The 22,064-nt window shown below is 36.9% G+C and overlaps 1 protein-coding gene across 1 annotated transcript in view; it reads right to left on the bottom strand.

Annotated features, from left to right (window-relative positions):
• The window catches only part of LAMA1 (laminin subunit alpha 1), a 100,447-nt gene that overhangs the window by 64,795 nt on the left and 13,588 nt on the right, over positions 1–22,064 (bottom strand). Inside the window, 7 exon segments of the mRNA XM_052703485.1 lie at positions 62–240; positions 1,069–1,186; positions 1,606–1,695; positions 4,608–4,787; positions 7,253–7,495; positions 14,709–14,821; positions 15,137–15,307. Of these exon segments, the coding sequence (XP_052559445.1) occupies positions 62–240; positions 1,069–1,186; positions 1,606–1,695; positions 4,608–4,787; positions 7,253–7,495; positions 14,709–14,821; positions 15,137–15,307 (1,094 nt within the window).

Here is a 22,064-nt window from a genome sequence, read left to right as displayed (position 1 = left end):
ATATATATCATATCACACTATCATTAACCAAAACACTAGGATGTTATTTTCCAAATCTTACTTTCTGTGGTCTAAAATATCCATCAGCACACATTTCACAGTTGATCCCAGTAGTATGTTGAGAACAGTTTAAACAGACACCACCTCCTGTGTACTGGCCATGAATATTCATGCTCCTTTTTTGATCTGCAATACTCTGATTGTAATAACAATCCTCAGCTTTGTTATGACAGTTGCACTCTAAGAAGGAACAGAAAAGAAATACATTTTTTTATTATTTATGTTGTGTAGCAGTTCCTACAACATTGATGCTTTCCGAAGTGGAAATGCAAGAAGGAGAGCATATAAATTCATTTCAGAAGTGTGATTTTCTTCCCATTAACCACGCTGTATGCTTCAGCAGTCTCAAATACATTCTATTTCTTAGCAAGTAAGCACATTTCAAAAATACTGTCACTGCTTCAATAGGATTCCTTTTGGCAGTATTCCGTAAATCACACTCCTGTGAGGAGTGATGCCAATACTGATGTGCGCTATCACTATTAACTGCTCTTAAATATTCTGTCCTTTGGTTCTTAACTGTCTGCAGCTAGTGCCAGGCATTAGTGATGCAGAGGGAAAATGCACTAGCTGGCCCTTGAGACACTCATTGGCACAGCTTAATTCAATCCCTGAAATAATATGGAAAGCAGTGGGGCAATTTATTTCAAAACATTTGTTATCAGAACAAAGGTTTTTTTTTAATCTGTTGAAATTTATGATCAAGTAAGAAATCTGCATTTCAATTAGCTAACAAAATGATTGATGAGAAGCTGCTAGTTTTTACACGAGTATAATAAATCTCCAAGACTCTTTTGTCTGACCCTCTTTGAAAGTTTTATTGCACGACACGTCTATGAGCCTAACATTGGGTGTACTGGGTAGAATACTTAAAAAGATCTGAACAGCTATGACTAAGGTAGGTCATTTTTGGATGCTTTGGAGAATTAGTGTAAATTTCTATGAAAAGCAACTTCCAGAAAGAATATAATTCTTAATGAATTTATCTAAATGTTTGTGCAAACTTACTCTCACATTTGTTCCCAACAGAAATGGTTCCTGGTCTCCACGGTTTTTGATGGTAACCCGGACAGCATCTGTTACAGCTCTCACCACATGTGTTATGCTCACACTGGCACTGCAATTTCTAAGAAAAAAAATCTTTAAATAATTTTAAAAGAATAATTTCTCAATGTTCCCAAAAATCTGTCTAATATCAGCTTTACTCCCAAAATAAGGCAATGATATATGCTCCACAACCATGCTATGTTAACTACTGAAAAATAGTCTTTCTACAAAAGGAAGGGCAACTCTCCTGTGTTGCAAAACAGGCAATATCTGGAGATCCTCAAACCATTTAATTTCAACATCAAAGAGAAAGAGTTCATTTCAAAAAAGTTGAATTACCAGAGACCCAGATATGCTTACAAAGCAAAGGAAAAAAATTATAGCAAATCATTAGTATGCATCATGTAATAAGATCTCTTTTAGACTCTATTTTCCATTCACCTTAGGCAAATTGGACTAGTTATATTGTGAAAATAGATCAGTGAGATTAAAGAATACCTTTGTGACTTCATCCAGGGGGCAGCTTCGAGCGTGTCCATAGCAAATACACATGCCACCAACAGAGATGTCCTTTATTGAATAGTAGTACTACAAAAATCGAAGATAGAAAAAAGGTGAATAGATTTATACCTATTTCTGTCTTCCCTCCTACATAATAAAATGACAGCACATCTCTATTTTTTTACTTGAAAAATGCTTGCAAAGTACAAGAGACTTTGAATTTCTCTTACCTGGAGAAGCCTTTCATTTAGCAAATTTTTATATTTTTCCTATGTTTTTCCTCAGTGGTTCAAAGCAGTGATTAACTCTTAAGTATAAAGAAGTAAACACAATTCCTAAGCTTCGAGAAATATCACTGAATGTGACTTAAGCCAAAATTTGCTTTTATAAGAGCCTTTTTTCACCTTATAAAAGCAATGAAGAACTGCTATTTTTGAATTTAAGTTTGTGAAGTCTGAGTATGCTTTCTAAAATGAGAACTCTGCCTTCCTTTAAAATCTCTTTGTGCACTTTATTCCAGACAAACTCCTTCCTACTAGTGTGAGACACTCTTCTATGCTATCCAAATTTTTAGCTTGAGATTCAGTGATACAGAGGAATAGTATCTATTTATATTGCCATGTGGTGAGCAAAAGCAGCATGTGTAAGGAAAGGATTTAACTTGCAAGGCAAAGAAAAGGCAGGAAAGACCATCTGGGTTCAGTTACAGCTGGAGTATCAACATGGTTGGCCTGTTGGTATCCGGGGAAGTATGTACTACAGAGGAATGAAAAGAAATACTTTTTTGACTACACTTCTAAGCAAAAAGTTCAAGACTCTCAGACCTAACAACCCTACAGTCATCTGCTTCAGGATGAAGAGTTGGTCCTGGGTGGTCAGACCTGGTGACTTCATGGACTGTTGTTTTGTTTTTTTTTTTTAAGGATCTTGGAGTTGGAGCAAACTAGCCTCTTTGATTGAACACTGAATTTTTAATGTCTTTAAAATTTTTATGATATTTAGCATTTTAGTCTTTTTTTTTTTTTAATTGTTGTGGTGTTGGATTACAATACATAAATAATTTAATGAGCATTAAGTCCTTATGTACAAAAAAGGAGATCCAGACCGGGAGAAGTTGGAGGACCAAGTAGCTCACTCCATTGCCATTTCTTCCCTTTTATCTTGTTTTCTTAAAACTCATACTGTATATGTCTCACAGCAGCTGTGCACAGCTTGAAGTTGAACAAGAGACCAATGCTAACCAAATGCTACAGAGAGAAATAAATAAAGAAATTAAATACAGAAACAAAACTGCTGTTGAACTCTTAGAAAAGTTCTGCTTCAGCAGTTTTGATTATATACGAGTTCACTGATAAAATGGGTATCAACAACCAGATGTCATGCCTTCAAAAAGAACAGAAATGGAATGCAGAAATGTGGAAGTGATTACCTTTTTGTCATTGACTGCACAGTGTAGGGACACTGAGTGAGATATCAGGACTTGGGAACCCTGACCCAGTAAATCTCACACCTTACGGAGATGAAGGTGTGTAGCTTTTCATGCAAAATGCACTAAATTATGCTGGCTAGGCTAGTACTAAGCCTTGGATTACACAACAATGTACAGTATGAAAGCAATGGAAATATTTATTCTCAGAACCCTTGTTCTCCATGTAAACTGCATGTTTGCATGATTTCATGTCAAAAATCCCTTTTTGGGGTGTATTTCTTGATATTTCAATACTATCAATTGTATCCAAATATCTACCAGGCTGCTCCATGGGAACATCTCATCAGTTTAGCCATTGCGTTAACTGTTTTCTTGTGTCCAGTAAAGCACAGCAGGAACAGCTGTTCAGTCCTCTGTGCATGCAGTCCTCATGCTAGCAGCTCCCACATGAGGCAGATGGAATGAGCAGAACATACAGATTTTTTTTGCTTCAGAAATGCTACAACTGAACAGGCACCTCTGCTCAAGATGAGAGCAGGGCTGCCTGCTAAAAGTACCTACCAAAGACTGCTAAGAGACAGGTTCCTTTCTACCTTCTATACCCAGCTACTCAACCAGACCTCATAGCACCATACACTCCCAGTTTCCTCCTCAACACACAGTCACACTGCTGCATGTATAATAGTTCTGCAAGAAGCAGCATCTCTGCACAAGTATTGCCTGGATCAGAGAAGCCACAAATGCAAGAGGTAGGTTGCAGTGAAAGTGGAGAGGACTCTAGATTCTACTCTAGCTTAGCTGCTTGTGGATGTTGTTAAAGAAATATTCAAAAAAGAGTGGAGAAATGAACATTTCTTGTACTTTTCTGTCCTCAGAAATTCTAACTTCATAGAAGAACTTGAAGCCACTGACCACTTAGCTCACCAATTTTAGGTAAATTAAGATGTCAAAACAGTTAAATACAAAGCAGAAATATTGCAGAAAATTTAATTATGGCAAGCACTGTTACTAGGAGCTCCAAAATCATGTTTCTGTAAGATGCTGAGGCAGTCAAAGTGTTTTGCTGTCTCAGCTTCCCCACTTTCAAAATCAAATGTGTATTTGTGTAAATTATTATTATTTCTGGCCTTAAAAACAATTGATTAAAATGCCTTTAAAAAAAAAAAAGTGAAGAAAATTCATCATGGCAAGATTTTCAAGCAATTCTCTTTATGAATCAGACCACTGAAATCCTTAATACACTAGAAATCATACTGCAGTTGCATAAAGAGCAACCTCAAATGACACTTGCATCAGTCAAACTACACTTTGTTCTTTCCTCCTAGGGTATTAGAGATTAAATCATTTGAGCAAATAAATCAAAAAGTAAACAAAATTAAAAATCTTTTAAAAACAGATAGAGTTGTCTCTGGCAAAATGTCATGTTAATAACATCGGAAGGAAAGGAAAAATCTGTTAACAACCTTTCAGAACAATTCAGTGGATGGCAAAGTTGAAGTAGTTTCTCAGAGACCAGAAAAGGCTGTCCCACCCTGTCATACTGAGCAGTGTTTCTGAACAATCAGCTTACCCTTCTGGTAACAATGGGATCGAGTTCTTTTGGATCGTGATGGCTGAGAGTCATGAGGTCAGCATTAAGGGTTCTAATACGCTGCAGTCGTAGGCGAATGTATCGCGCAGAAGTAAATTCCAAAAGCTTTTGTGAAGGATCATCAGCACTAGGCCTGCCGTTGATCAGAGATGTGTGAATCTAGGAAGAGGCTCTGAATTAATCATAAATGTAACTGCGATCCATTTACAACATCTCAGTGTGAGAAATAAACATGTAACACTTAAGTTTGTTTTTCAGAAACTCAGGATAGTGAGATGTTAAATTAATTAAAATTATATTCCCCACTCTCAACCGGCAGGTAGAATTCTTGCTTCCCGATTTACAAGGTTCTGAAACCACCACTCTTGTCTCATTGTAAAGTCTCATGTTCCTGGACTTTTGTGGAAATAGCATAAGGAGAAGAATCATACCACAGGCTAATCATTACTTCCTCTGTTTTTCTTCATCTCCCTTAGTGACATGGAACATGTAACTCCAGCCATAAGCGAAATTTTGCCATTACAGATCTTCCCTGCACAATTTGTAAATATTGCAAACTATAACTGAGCTCATGCTCAGTATGGAGACATTAATCCTATATCCTATTGGGATAGAGCTGCCTAGTCAGCAAGGAACTCTCAGTGATAAGAGAGTACAGTGGGAAGCCACAAGTTGGATGACAACTGAAAGCTGAAGGCTGTCACCGCAAAACCACCCATCTGGTCTCCATCTCTCTGTCTACACAATCCCATGCTGGCTCCAGTAAGATGGCTTTTGGTCTCAAGATGTGCAATTTATTTTAGCAACAGCTCCCTGCTCCTTTCCAAAGCAACTCAGGACCACACAGTTTGTGCTACATTTTGAGGAAGAAAGTGCAAAATGAGACCAACATGCCACAAACAGATGTCAAAGAGTACATCTATCGTCCATCACAAGAGTCATGCTCTGAATTCATCTGCTACGCTTTAAACTGCAAAGCATATTACTTATGCAGAGCAATTTTGTCTCACATATTACTCTTGAATTTACAGTTTCAATTTTGTCCACTACTGTCAAATATTTCCCACAATACCTGGCATTTCATTTCAGTTTCTCCTGCCTCTAGCTCCAATTCTCTGGGAATATGTATTCTCTCTGTTCATGGATAGTGCTTTCAAGTGATGAAAAGTGAAATTTTATACACATCTCAATTCTAAACCTACCCATTGGGTAGAGCAGTAGAAATTTTGTAAAAATGCACTGTAATTTATACAGGAATCTTTCCTACCAGGAAAAGGAAGAAACAGTAGGAGTAGATACTAACGTGTTAACAAAGAGAAAGAATAATTCTCCGTGTTCACTGCTATATTTGGCTAATATTCTGCTTACACATGATTATTATTGGTATAGTAAGTATACCAATATATTTGGTTTACACATGTTTGCGTTATTTATGCTCCTTAATTGAAGACCATTTCCCAGCAATTGCAGTTTTAGCCTTGGAATTTAACACAAACTCTGACTTCATAACATAAATTACTGGAAGCTGATTTTCAAGCAGTATGGCTCAGGTTGATAGAATGTACAACACTGCTGTTACACCTCTTTAAACATGGCAAAATGTCTGAGTTAGCTAAAATGTCATTTGGTTACATACACATTTGGACATGTGGTCCTTTTACCCTATTTGTTCTTTCAGACGAGCAAGCAAAGCATAGAACAGCAGCTTGCTAACAAGTGCTAAAAAAAAGGCGGATGTTTGTAGAGATCAGCTGATTTGCAGGACTTCCGAGAGCCCCATATTTATGGTTATTATTCTGACCAGAACCAACTGTAAAGCACTAATAATACATATTCTTAAAAGAGTGCCAGGAATTTAGGTGTGCCTAATATAGGTTTTGAGATTCTCTGTGCAAGGAATACTCATGTCTGCCTGCAGTTTCAGCTATAAAGGAGCAGTCTGTTCTTTGTGACAGCAATTCAATTCGGACTTTCTTTTTTAATGCTTCTGTTATGCTTTTATGTTATCACATTTAGAAATGTTCCAGATAGTGCTGTTGATTGTACGTGTGCCACCCAATTCTTTGTACATCTCTGGTTTCAATGTATCATTTCTTCATGTGGCTGCCTCTATGAAATAAATGACACAAGTACAGTTAACAGAGTTTGCTAAAAGAAAGAACAATCAACAGTGAGGCTGCACGACTCATAATTCTTCTAATTATACAAGGTCCCTGAAACAATGCCAAGGCCAGTTTAGGAGCTCCAGCTGTGCCTAGCACTTCAACAGTTCTTACAGCCTTATCTCACAACCAGATGTTCCTAACAGGAATTTTTGTTATTAAATGAAAAACCTAGCAGAACATAGAATTTCTGTTGTAGTTGTCTCTAGAATAAAGGAACTACTACTACACAGTTTATAGGGAGGGAGAGAATAAAGAATTGAATAATAGGAATACGTGGAGTGAATGACAAGTTACCCTAACTTTTAGAAGCTTGCTATACTGGTATATGATGTAAAGATAGTAAAATTAAAGAATAACAGATCATCTGGTAGTGCTGAGGGAGTTGAACTCTAACTGGGATGCAAATGTTTTCAAGTCTGAGTTCATACTCAAAAACCACGGGTGCAAAAACAAATATACCTCTCCATGTTCCAGAGGAACTAGTCTGGAATAGTAAGAGGTGCAGATCACTTCATCATCTCTCTTGTAAGTTGGCGGCCCAACTCTTGGTGTAATATTATAACGAGTTAAACACTCTGTGTCGCTAATTGCATAGTACTGCCATGGTTTGAACTCTGTGCCATCTATGGAGCGTTCCAAAATCCAGTTTCCAGGTCGTGGAGCATTAGCAGATTTGATGATGACATATGCAACTTGAAAGACCTTAAAAAAATGCGAGAGAAAAATTTTAACACTTCATTCATCTCCAAAAGATCAATAGACCAATTTGGTACTCAAGTTAACTAAAATTTTAAATGCAGTATATAATTTGCCAGGAAAAAAGGTAGAATTTGCTAGAGTGGCTCTAGATAAAATCTTTTTTTTGCACAATATTTTTATCAAATGCTAGATTAATATTTTATGATACTAATGGAAATATATATCAAAACTTTTAACATTACAACAAAACATTTATTTGTGTGACAAAAAAATACCGTGTGTTCAGTTTGTACTGTGTTAACATGCAAGCTGATATATATTTACATATATACACACATACACCATTTATTTCAGGATTACTTGGAAATAACATTCCTTCTATTTAGCTTTTCTGAACTACTGAAGACTTCAAAGTGGGTTCTTTTATTTTTTTAAACATTTAAACAGCTGTAGACCAAATAACTCTTTGTTTCACATTTTAGCTGGGAGTTTAATCCTCTCAGTAAGAGCATTTCTGATAAGCTTTTTACATCCTCTAGTAAAAATCTGGGCATTCCATTTCCATTCTGTGTTGAAGCTATTTAATAACACTTGTTATTCACTAACACTGCTGAAAAAGGACGCAGACAAATCAGGTAAATGCGATGAATATAAGGCTGATAATGCTATTTAAGTAGCTTTTAAGTATGGCATCTCTCAGCTATATGTGTAATGTGTAACTGATAGCTTTTCTTATTTTTTTTTAATAATTTTTGAGTGATCTTCTCATGGCAGCTAAATAACCTGCACAGGCCCTTGATTAGCATGAGCCACTAAGACTGAAGGGCACACCCCAAAACTACCATCTTTCTCCCTGGTAACTAATGGCTACTAAGTTACCTCACAAAAGGCCTTTGTTACAGATTGATAAGACTTCTCATTTGAAATTAATGTTTCATGAATGTGTTATCAAACCATATTCAGAAAGAAGAAAAATACTGTGTTGCTTAACTATCTCAGAGGTCTGTAGTGTTACTGGAGTAGATTGCCAAGTTGGCTGATATAACAACACCCATCTGTTTGTGCAGTATGAATACCATACTGAGTTCTGCTTTGGCCACAACCATTCATTTCAGACATTTTTAAATATAGGAATTTGTTTGATTAGGTTTTGATTTTGTCAAATAGGGAAATAAACACACAGTGAAAAGTAATAATTACATTGTATGTGCAATTCATGAGACTACTTCTGAAACAAAACATTCTTTAGATGACCAAAGCTTTGCTTAAGAGAGTCGCAGACTTGAGAAGGAAAAGAAATGTTGATACATGTCTTCAAATTTTGACTAATTAGGTTTAATTTTTTTTTTTTTTTTTTAAATCGAATTCAGATTTGATTAAAATCAGACATAACTTTAAATGTTATGTTCAGCTGGTCTGGTTTTCCTTTTATTTATTTATTTTTCCTCTCTACTTGCTATCATAAACTAAACTACTCCCCTACTTATTACACAGTTGGCTGAACAACAAATGCTCTACTTCTGATTACATGGAGATTTTTCGAGACCCATTATATTCTACAGCTGATGTAGCTAGTTTTAAATCCAGTTTCAACCAGTAATAATGAATTATCTTTCGCCACAAACTAACCGCAGGCACTGCTGCAGAAATACTTTCACACAAGAGTATGTAAGTTGCATTTGTTTTAAATATTGAATTTCTTGGTGAGGGAGGGTAAGGGAAACACACAGTTAAATATAAAAGTGTTTTTGAGTAACTCCTTGGGCAATTCATTTTATTGTTGCATCATTTAAAGTCAATGGTTTGGTGGTTTTTGTTTTGTTTTTCAGAAAACCAGCAGCCATGTTTGATGCTCAAGACTTCCACAGCTTGATTTCTCTTGCATGTCTACAGTTCACCAAGAGCTGAAATGAAGATATTTGAAACAAGAACCAAAAAAAGACATTCATAAAACAAGAAATTATTCTGCAGACAATGAGGTATGTGTAGTCAGCCTGTGTAAAAAAAAAAAAAAAAAAAAAAACACTGTCTTGTTTTCCCCCCAGATTTTCTCAGGTTTCTTCCACACACAGACCACAAATATCTAAAAGTACTTCCTAAGTAAATTCACAGGACACTGAATATCAACAGCATCAGAATGATTTGTCACCCTCTGAAATTACATAGATGAATGGATACTGCATATATAAATGAAAGGATAATGTAGTCAATAAGTCAGAATGCAACCTCTCAGTAGGTGTTATATTCTTACAGATTATGTTTCCAAACAGTGGATTGAAGCTGGAAGAAGGGATTCAGGTATCTCCAGTGTTTGCATATTAATATGTTTTAACAAATATCAGCTAGGTCTTGAGAGACCTCATATACCATAGCTTCTGCAAACAGATCTGAACTAGGAACTCCACGTAAAGACGACTTTCCAATGCTCTTAGTGCACTTCCTAAAAGATTTTTACTTTTATGACTTCTCTATATCTGAACATCATCAAAGGCAGTTTTCTGCCAGTCAGTCCATTCATTCACTGCCCCTCAACTGGCCACATGATAAACTTGAAGCCACATGGCAAGAGCTGATGATTTCCATGAATTAATCTAACTGTATAGCTTTCCCAGAACTCATTATTTTCTTATTGAGCCACAAAGGTAAAAAGGGCAAGCCAAAGCAAGGTAGCAGATACCAAGTTGCCACAGATTAGAAGCATCATTTTGCAGGCATTTCAATCCTGACTGTAAAGATTAGCCAAATAAACTTATATTTGAAGAGCCCTTTCCTCATAGCAGCAATACCAACTTAACACACCACTTCTGCTTTACTTAGCCTTCCTAATGACCTTGTTTCCTTTAAGTCAAATCCTGCAATATCAAGAACTTGGTTCTTGAAACAGATTCGGAAATGAACCCTTCCTCCATTCATCAAGCCATTTTACATTCTCTTTCTCTAAACACTCTGCCAGCAGTGGCCACACAGCAGATGGTAGCCAAATGTTCCTTTTTCCAAGTGCATGTTCAGTACTCTAAAACATACATAGGTTCTGACAAGCACAATTTTCCCATTAATCTTTTTAGATTAAGACTCTCAGTTAGATTTTCCAATTTACATTAGTGGAAAGAACAGTAAGGGAAGATGTTATCTTTTCATAACTGTAAGTATTTGAGGCCCAATTTCCAAAAGTGTAAAGTTAAAAGATGAGTCCCGCTAGATATTTTTTTTTAAAAAACCTGTTAAGAACAGGGGTACCTACTAGTAACAAACCAATTAGTTCAAATCTACATCCCAATTCAAACCCAAACTCTACCAGATCCTGAAAAAAAATATGAAATATATCTGAAAATATATCTGAAATATATAATTTTAAAATTCCAGGATCATTTTCAGTCAGCTATTGTATACCTTACTAAAATCATGTTGGTGTAATGTAAACCATTTAATACAACAGACTTCAAATAAACAAGCCTGAAGTAATGCAACGATTTTGGCAGAATGATTCTTCCTAACCTTATAAATTCAGCTAAATTTCTCCTTCAGGATGAGCTTGGCAAGGAAATCTTAAAAACAACCAAATGTGTTTTCCATAAAGTCATGACAAGCACTGTCGTGAAAATGCGTATTACACCTAATATTACTCTGCACTTTAATTACAAAATCCTTTCTGCATACAAAACTTGTTAGAAGAGAAACTTCATCTTCTCTGATTTTATTTTACTTTCTGAATCAAAAACATCTGAAATGCATCTGTGCCAATCCTCAAAAGCCTATAAGACTACATGCAGGAATACTGAGTATCAGCCTGGGATTAAGATCCCCTAAAAAGGCCCACAATAATAAATTCTGGGGCCTATCAATTGTCTGCTGCATTTTGCTCTGAAAGGTTTGTAACGCTAGAAGTATAGACTAAATCTTTTCTGTTCGGTTTTGAACTATTATATGCAACCATTGTTTTTCAATAAAAGATAATTTTAATCAAGAATTGTATTGTAAGAAAGTACAGATAAGTACACTGAATATTGCTACATTAGTTTTACAGCAACAAATGTGCTTTAAAGAAACTTGCTCCATAAAACAAATTAGTATTGGGTCTACTGAAGTCAAGAGAACTACATGTGTCTTTTTACATCAGTAAATGATTTGTCCTTACACTACGTGCCAAGAGATTTCAAGATCAAAGCTCTGTAGGAATCACACTATAATATTATTTACTTATACTTTTTTAGTATCAGAAACTTCAAATTGTTCTTATATCAGCCTGAGTGGTAATCATGTATTCATGAAATATTCATGAGCTAGAACTTACTCAAGGAGTGGAGATGTCTTCACAGCTTGATACTTGGGGTCTTGCTCCACAATTTAAGAACTTAGCATACACTTTTGTCTTCCTGATATGTCTAGCAATAAGCACTCTTAAAAACCTTTCAAAGTCTGATACAGAATAAAAGTAAAGAAAATATTCTTAATGCTGTGATGGACAAATATTTTACAGTTGGCACAGGGACACTACTGACATTTATAATAGTCAGCTGTATAGTTAGTTCATCACCATATCGCAAAGAAGCTGCCCACAGGAAAAGTCAGGCAAAAACACTGTTTCTGTCTTACTGCTGTGGATTTTGATACTGTAGAATTGCCAGCATAAAAAGCATGAGATCATAAATCAAATCTCAGTATCTTGTACATCAATACTACGCCTCATTCCTAAACTAATCTTTCCCTTGCTCTGGATTTTTGCCATACATCTAAAGGAAAAGAAAAAGAAAAAAAAAAAAGGAAAAACTACCATACATCAGGTTCCAGAAAAAGCGAAAGGCATGCTTAGATTTTATGACCCACGAGAGCTACAAAACTGTGACACAGCCACTGCCAGCATTACAAAAAGCTTAGCAGTTATAATAACAGAAAAACCGATGCAGAAGGATCAAAATGACGTTTTTTTTTTAATCTTGCTCCATCATTTTGATATTCTTAGCCAGCCATTTTCATTAATGACATTTCAACAGGCCACTCTTCAGACCAGATGTTTTCATACAAATACAAGACAAAACATAAGACAAAGGAATATTCAATCTCCCTTCACAATCAAGTGGAAAAAAAAGGGGAATAGGGGATAGGGGCCGACTGGGTCAGAGTAGGGGCCGACTGGGTCAGAGTAGGGGCCGACTGGGTCAGAGTAGGGGCCGACTGGGTCAGAGTAGGGGCCGACTGGGTCAGAGTAGGGGCCGACTGGGTCAGAGTAGGGGCCGACTGGGTCAGAGTAGGGGCCGACTGGGTCAGAGTAGGGGCCGACTGGGTCAGAGTAGGGGCCGACTGGGTCAGAGTAGGGGCCGACTGGGTCAGAGTAGGGGCCGACTGGGTCAGAGTAGGGGCCGACTGGGTCAGAGTAGGGGCCGACTGGGTCAGAGTAGGGGCCGACTGGGTCAGAGTAGGGGCCGACTGGGTCAGAGTAGGGGCCGACTGGGTCAGAGTAGGGGCCGACTGGGTCAGAATAGGGGCCGACTGGGTCAGAGTAGGGGCCGACTGGGTCAGAGTAGGGGCCGACTGGGTCAGAGTAGGGGCCGACTGGGTCAGAGTAGGGGCCGACTGGGTCAGAGTAGGGGCCGACTGGGTCAGAGTAGGGGCCGACTGGGTCAGAGTAGGGGCCGACTGGGTCAGAGTAGGGGTAATTTTTTATCAATTTTCTTGTGAATGCGTTAAGTAAGTAGTTATTAAAATCACTAAGGTCCTTCATATAGTTTTATTACTTTTCACTAGTGCTGACTTGTTTAAAGTAAGCACACCAAGTCAGCTCCAATAACTTACTGACTTCAAGCAGTCTTTATTAACCAAATCCTTTCTTGAAGAGTAGCAATTTACATTCGAGTTGCATAGCCCTACATGCCTTCTCTCTCCCAAGCTCTCAAAGGAAAACATAGAAGAAAGGCCCCTTGGGGGAAACATTTCAAATCAAATTAGTGAAATTGAGTGTGGGTCAGGAGAGGAAAAATACGTGTTTGGAGAAACATCAACAGGGCTAAGATTTTGAGAGCAGCTCAGCTGGTCTCTTTCCAAAGTAAAAACATTCTTGGAAGGAAAAAAAAAATTAAGTCACCACCCTTTTCTTCATTCTCCGTTCATGTTTGTCCATTTAAAAACTAACAACAAAGTCAACTATTCAAACGAAGAAGTCCTATCCAAACCTTCTGTCACTGACAAAAGATCCTGCAATTATTTTCCTAATCTTTCTTTCTCATTAAAGAAGAAACTAAACAATTGTTCAACCTATGCTTCATTTCATAACATACTTTATTTTAAACATCAAAGTTAAACCTTCTTTTTTAAACTTAAAAATTACCATCAGGACCTAATGATCTTGCAAAAGAACATTATCACTGTACATCTCAAGCATGCATTTTTTATTAGCATAGTTTTTTCAAGAGTTTGGACATATTGATCTCAATTTATACTGAAATTCCTGTTAAACTGCAAAAATTCATGGATTTCTTAACTGTGATTTTCAGATAACTTAAGTCTGTTCAAAGAAACATGAAATTAAAAAAAAAAAATCTAGAAAAATACATTTTCTTCAAAAATGATGACTTCTTTTCTAGGAGCAGTGAAGGAGACTTGATTGTTCCATGCCTAACAGACAAACTAGCAAATCATCTATTCCATCTAGCAGCCTTTTGTATGGGAATTTTACCAGCTAGAAGAGCAAATACTTCCAGTTTTGTCATTATTTGTGTCATTGACACATCCAGTGTCAAACGCTGCTTACTTCTTGAAAAAAAGTCTTTTATAATCCATTAACTCAAGCAAATTTCATGATATCAAAAGCAGAGGGGAAAAAAAAAAAAAAAAAAATAGATTACTAGGGGAAAGCTAGCTGAGACAAACAGAGGAAAGTTATCAAGACAAAGGGAATACTGGTGTAAATTCACACATGTGCAACTGTTTCTCTGCCACGAATTATAATAGTCTGTGACTTATATACTAGAAGACACAGCCATTTCCACTACAGGCTGATACGAATAAAATCTCTAAGATGTTCTTTAAAAACAACTGAAAAACAATTGAAAAACACACCTGTTTTTAAATTAGTTTAAGGTTTAACTATCCAGCTTTAGCTATGTGCTATTAAATGACTAAATATTAAACATCCTACTATCTAAACACTAGAGAGGTAGAATTAATTGCAGAGATTTATATCCTACATTCAATAAGTGACCCTTGGGTAAACATTACTCACCTGTCTTAGATCCAAGGTGATGGTGACCCAGTGGTATTGCCTCCCATTCTGAATGCTGGGACTTTGCCACCAGTTATTGGTACCATCAATTGCACTGGAGATTGGGTGTTGTTCTGTTTTAAAGAAAAGAAAGAAAAGAAGAAGAAGAAGAAAAGTAAACATATCTGGAAAAATCACCCAAAACTATTTTCTCTGACCCAGCACATGTATTTCACACAGACTGTAATGTTTTTCTGCCATAAAGCACTTAACAGTTAAGGTGTTTGTGATTTCTGTCAGTCCTTTGCTTAAAGACAGCTTCGCTCATGTAGTAGAGGGACTAAGACCAAAGCATATTTGACCTCAGTGTGCTTTGTACTCACAGAGAAGAGTCAAATAGAACAACCAATGAAACAAAAAAAAAAATAAAATAAAATCATGAAACTTGCCTTTGGGATTGGCACTGTGGCGGTCACAAACTCGACACTGAGCATTGCGCAGTGGCCGTCCTGGGACGTGCTCAACCAATTTGCAGAACATCTCTGGTCCCTTCTCCCCACAGGTGGCATTGGTGGAGATGTGAGCATTGCTGGCCAGGTTCAAAATGGCAGGAAACAGACCTTGAAACAAGTGACAATTACCAATTTCAGTGTTAAGGCAAGCAAAATGCAGAAATGGTTACAAGGCAGATCTCTGGATATGCAGGGTATCAAAATTAGCTTCTAGCCTAGAGGCACAGATTGCAGAAAAATACAATGGAAACAGACAATTTTGTGAAGAGATTATCTTAGCAATCTGACACCAGCACATCAATCATCGTGGTGCTTATGCGCTGCCAGGGGGGCTCCTTGTTCCCCACAGCTGCCCTGCTCCTGGCTCAGGGGGTGGGATAGGCCTTGGGTACCAAGCCCCAGTGGACTCAGACAGCCCGGTAGCCACAGGGATCCTCCAGAGCTCCTGAGAAGTATCTGAAAGAGCTCTCTTCCAGATACTAAACCTTCTTGCCACACTAAGAAATGATTAAAGCCAGGCAGTAAACTGGTCTTCTGCCTGCGTGGAAACTCCTTGAGGCAGAAACACCACTATCCTCAGCAACATGCTCTCCACTCTTACATTTTAAGGGCTGCATTTTAGACCTTTGCTCCAGGTTTTTCTGAAACCTGCGTAAACTCTAAGGGAAATCTCACTTGCTGCTTATTAATCTTTACATACTCTGCCTTACTTTCAAGAGGCGCTGCTCTTTTGCACAGGAGTAATGAAAGATTGCAGTTACTGGCTTTGGAGCACTTCATATCTTCTAGAAGGAGTGAAGTTTTACTTGAAGGCCATGCATATAATTTAAGTAATACTTCAGGTAGAAGAAAGAAGTTAAGCAAGCACAGCTTCTCAGCAACTCTGTATGATTTTTCAGCCTCCTCTCATGAGCTAAAAAGCAGTTATTTCTGCATGGTTAGGTTTGCATCCATCAGTAAAACATGGATAATCCATTTCTGCTGAGAAATAATTCAAAAAACGAGAACCAATTTGGGAAAAAACAGACCCAAGTGTTGAGACAGAACACGATGGGCTGAAATCAAAGCTAGCATCTTGGTACACCCTATTTAGGGTGCTGCAAGAATTGCTACTGCTGTAATAGTGATCGCTCAAAAGCACATTTCTGAAAGTTTTTTGTTATCTTTCTTCTGTTACACAGAGTAAAAAAAATATCAGGCATAATAAGGCACATTTTTAATTTATTTTTTTTTTTGAGTGTGTACAACTACAGAAATTATTTTCCTTCATTAACCTTTAATGTATATTGCAAGATCGCAATATTAATATTGATTTTTTTTTTTCCTAAGCTGTCTATGTCAACAAGGCAGAATTTAATATTACCTTGATCTTAAGTGTCTTTGTTTGCCCAGTAATTGCATTACCCTGGAAAGCCTGGAGAAAACTTTCAGTGCAAGTCAAATGCTGACTTCAGCTTTAAAATGCATGGTTAAACTCTAACCTACTTCACTATAAGAATGAGTTAATAGTGTGTGTGTAATTGCATTGTGTTCAAAACTTAGCAGGAGGGAGACAGAGCTTTTATTTATTTACTTTCAATCCTTACTTCATTTAAATCTAGACTGGGGCATACACCTTTTTCTCATTATACCTAAATCTAATCCAGATGAAGACACAGAGGATATACTACTTGTGAGGCTCTTCTTCCATTAACATGCATTCTGCACAATCACCTTTTATAATCAGCGTTGGTATAGTCTTGCTCCAGACTTACAGCTGTCAGTAAACAAAAATGCAGCCCTCCATTTTGTTACTAGATAAGAAAGCTCACTTTTGGAAGAGGGTATGCCCTTTTACTTTAATCCCTAACTATTTAACATTTTCTCTATTCAGTATTTGTTACTGTTCACATAGGCATCTATCAGCCAGCCTTTAAGAACTACCAATTAACTTTCCAAGTCATTCATTACCTTCACTCACATTACACAGTAGCACTACTGCTTGTTTCCAGGGTTATTTGTTATGGTGACATAATTTGCCTACAATAATCTTTAGTCAACAGATTTGTGCCAAAGGAATAACAAAGCTCTGGAGAAATAGTGCTGGTGGCAAGTACTGTCCCGGGTAAGTTCCATTCCATAATCCCAAAGTTAGATCAGGTTCACACACTGTAGCATTCACACTGGACTGAGCCCTTTTGTCTGCTTGTCATCAAGGATCTCACTGACATTTATCAAATTTACTGATTGATAATGAAATGAACACTGGTATGATGCCATTAAGATCTCATGTCAGGTTTTGTGGGTCTCACAGAGATAAGAAGGACATTCCAATCCAAATGAACTGCACTGAGGTTTTGTCCCAGGATTGAAACAAAAAAAAAAAAAAAGGTTATTAGCTTCATGCTAGAATAAGCCATATCTTTTCAGATGCTGGCTGATTACATTAACCTCTGACTCACTGTTAATGCAATCAAATTTAACAGCAGTTTTCAGAGGTTTTCCATTTACTTCAGTAGAAACTGAGAGTAGCGTACAAGCTGATTTATAAAGAAAAGGCAAGTGTCTGCAATGAACTAAATGAAAAAGAGAGGAAAATCTAAAAGAAACGACTTGCATCTTTACAGTACATTGCTCTTCTTGAGGCATCCAGCATGCTCTTAAGTTTTAGAAAATTACTGATAATGGTGACATCAAGACTCCTCTGCCACAAAAAAAAAAAAAAAGAGAAAAAAAGAAAAAGAAAAAAAAAAGAGATAAAGAAAAAAGAGTAATCATATTTTAAAATACGTTTTCACCTCTCTTAAAGAGCAGTAGACATGATAAAGACCAATCACGACATAAGCCGTCACTTAAATAAGCCACTTACAAATAAACTCTGATGGAAGATACCATAAATCATTAAACTAAACTTTCAGCAAATCCTGTTTGCACTCCTGAAAACACTGACGTAACTTCTACAGTTTGCAACCTGAAGTATGGCACAAATGATTGACTGAATTGGATTTTATCATACTTATTCCCACTAGAAAGGATGGGAAGTGCTAGGTAAAAAATTGTCACTGTTTCTCTTCTGAGCTATCAAATTCCATTATCACATTGAACAGTCTTAGCTAAGAGGCTTTGAAAGGGCCTTGAGAAACATCTATCTGGATGGCAGCAATCTGTAGCATTCAGATACAGCTTCTCATGTCACTAATCTAGTCTGATTGAATATATTTCAACTATTAAAATACTTTGTAGCGAATTTTGCAAATAGGCACTTGCTTTATCAGCTTTTTACCATCGAACTGTTCTCTGTTTGGAAATTACTATCCCTCACCTTGCAAGAAACTGGAAGCCCCAAGAAAATATAGAATGTTTGAAGAAACTCAAGCATGCAGTGTGCCAGGGAAAAGAAAGACAGGCAAAGACCTTTAAGGTAGGTGTAAGTAGTCAACATTTATTTATGTGGTTCTACATGCCTGTCAGTTCTAATCCTTCAGAATGAAGGATTGGAACATGCAGCTTGTTGGGGTGGATGTAAAATACATCACTGCATAAGTAAAAGGGATATGCAAGCAGGGCACCTATCCATCTCTCCGTTCTGAAGGTTATGGCTGGTCATATGACCTGCATTTCTTTGGGAATTATTCTACTTGAAATCTATGTCTATAGAAGTATCTTATTGCACAGATGAGTGCCATCATCCATCTTTCCTGCACTCTTAATTTTGCATAGTTTTATAAGTTTTCTTCACCATATTGATCTCATTCCAGGTGTAGGCTACTGAGCAGCCCTGAGTTTTTCTCTGAAAGGAATTTCAAGGATTTGGGGCATGTTTACAGAGTTCCGAGATTCTAGCAAATCCCAGCGGAGTTTACACCCACTGTCAGTCTGCTGCACAGCTAGATACGAATGAAACCTCAACTCCAGTACTCACTAATGATTTTTTAGCTCAGGAAATCACAGTTCTGTTAAAGGAGTAAAGAGAGTGAGTGGCTTTGTGCCTTTTGCCAAAATCCATGGGTTGTCTGTGTTTTTGAATATATTTGTCTTGAATGGATTTTCACAATAGGCAAGGTGAAACTGCATCTCCTCCATTTTTACAGATGGCATGTGGAGAAACTGAGAGATTCATAGAATAACAACCTTCCTAGCACAGTTATAACTGATTTCATTAAATTCATTTCTTTTACAAATACAGTTGTAAAAACAAAGATACAAATGAGGGTTCTGCTTTACAAAGTCTTCACTATGCCAGCATTCAATAAGCATAATAAAGATAATGTTACTTTTCATATCTTAATAAACATAGCAAGGGTTGGTGAAGTTTCTCACAGGAAGGCCGCATATAAAACAGCTTCCTATTGAATTCTGAATAAATAATCTGATATCTATGTGATATCAGATTAACTAGTCTGATAACCCCAGAAAACTGAAATAAATTAGGGAGATAATTTTTTTTCTAAGAAATCAGAATACCAAACTGATAGGAAATATATGTAAAAGGTTATCTGAAGTAAGCCAAGAACAGAATCCAGAAGGTTACAATATTTTCTGCATTGTTCAGCAGTGTCTGCACCAAAGAATTCCAACCAGGCTTCAGTGACCAGTTTTGCTGATACATTCAGCAAAGCAACAGCTTGATTTTTGCCCCTTTTTTGTGTATGCTTAGGGTAATAAAGCAGTAACTCAAGTGAATAAAGTAAAAAGTAAATGTGACTTTAAAAACATAAAGAGCTGATGACATGCAATAACATTAAGCTTTTTGTTGTGTCACATCTTGGAAGCAGAAAGGAGACTAGTCTCATTTGCAAATTAATATTTTAAAAAATGTAAAGCAATTCTCAATTCATGACAAGCAGACAATGTTGAAGTTTGTTCACTAGCAATAGATTCATCATTTACTGAAAATATTTGCACAGGATACAGTAATAGTTGTTCACAATAGCTTGCTGCACTCCAGGAAAACACAAAGTACCAGGAATAAAATGTCACTGAATATTAGAGCATATAAAACCTGTGATAGTATTATACTACAGAAGTTGAAGTCACATTCTTTGTAACATTCTCTGCCAGTTTTCAGTAGCACAGTCTTGTTTTAGTTCTTCTGCCTTATTCAAACTCTGGACTAGATAAGTTTACTAAATAAACACCCTGGAACTATCATGCTTGGGTTCAGATTCTTCATGTGCTCAATAGATTTACCCTCACTTTACTTCATCAGCAAATATCCCTAGCTCATTTTTATATATCTACATCTGAATCCTATTCTATAATCACAATGAAAATGTGCAATGATTTCCCTAAAATAAATGGACATAAATTAACCACTGGAATTAAGACACCAAATCCATTCCCATAGTAAGCAAGAAGTCTGTGTGGTGTAATACCCAACTTACCTTATAATCCCTGTTCTGAAAGTGCTGTGTTAAAAATATGCATTAGCTGCAGCAACAATCCATATGAACTTACACAACAGACTTCACAGAGCTAACAGCTTAGAAAAATTATTCTTTTTTTTTTTTTCCATAGTTATACAGAGAAAAAAATTCAGCAAGTACAATACCAAATTTACACAATCCAATTAAGGTGTACATCATTATTACCAGCACATCTACAAATACGAATTTGCATTATTATTAGACTCTTTCACATTAAGAATAAATCCTCAGTACCATGAAAGACTACTGTCTTCTCCTAGAATTTGCTCTCTTTGTTTCTTCATATTCTTGAGCAAAGCTCACTAATGCATCAATTACAGCAAAATGAGTCAGGGAGACTAAATTTTGTAAAAATCACAGAATCTTTAGCTTGGAAAAGACCTCTAAAATCATCTAGTCCAACTGTCAGCCCATCCCCCTCATGCCCACTAACCACATCCCCCAGTGCCACATTTCCATGGTTCTTAAACACCTCCAGGGATGGTAACTCCACCACCACCCTGGGCAGCCTGTTCCAATGCCTCACCATTCTTTATAAGACTTTTTTTTTTTTTCCCCCAAATATCCAGGCAATTTACTTTATTTAACCCAATCCATTTTGAATAGAAAAACATAGTATAGTTGCCTAGTACATTCTCAAGAGCTCCCAGTTAGAGATATTCTTTCATGAGTGCTTTATCACTTGAAAAGTTACCAACTTTTATTAACCGTTGCTCCATTCATGACCTGTCACCATCTTGATGACAGCTTTTGATTACCGAGAGGCTGCTACCATACACATTTTCTCTTTTCCAAACTAAAGAAACAATACTATAGTCTTTCCACAGTCCATTTTCTGAACCTCTCATTCTGAATTCTTGGCAGTTTGCATCTCTCCAACAGTTACTCCTCACACCACATCAGCACCAACTGGAGTAGAAAAATTTCTTAGATTCTGGACAGATTTGTTAACGCATCCCAGAATAAGATTTGTTTTCTTTGCCAAGCTTACAGTTGAGTTTGCAATGCTAAGGTAAATAAAGATCCTTTTCTGTTGTACTGCTGCCTAATCAGTCATGAAAGAAAAGTATACTCCACTGAGGCCCACACATTGAGATCAGATTATCTGTAAAACTGCTCGCTTCACGACTTTTTGCTGAATGTCCATAAACTTTTGACTTAAGGAAGATTCTGATGATTATTTTGTACTTCTGATTCTATAAACCTTTTCCAAATCACAATTCAACTAAACAAGCACTAGAAGAGATAAACGTAACCAGAAACATCTTAATTGAATTGAAATTTTCAGAGAACAAAGTGCCAAAGATCAAGTTCTGTCCTTTCCTCTGTCCAGACAGGAAAGAGCTTCTCTGCCAAACATTTTCTGCTGTGGATTATGTGCATCCAGCATTATTAACAAGAGCCTTATTGCACTAGAAGCAAAGGAATTTAACTCCTGCAGTCTGCCCTGGGCTAGATGG

The sequence above is a fragment of the Tympanuchus pallidicinctus genome, unplaced genomic scaffold (genome assembly GCF_026119805.1).
Source record: "Tympanuchus pallidicinctus isolate F22 unplaced genomic scaffold, pur_lepc_1.0 scaffold5, whole genome shotgun sequence".
NCBI lineage: Eukaryota > Metazoa > Chordata > Aves > Galliformes > Phasianidae > Tympanuchus > Tympanuchus pallidicinctus.
This window is presented reverse-complemented; position numbering and strand designations above follow the sequence as displayed.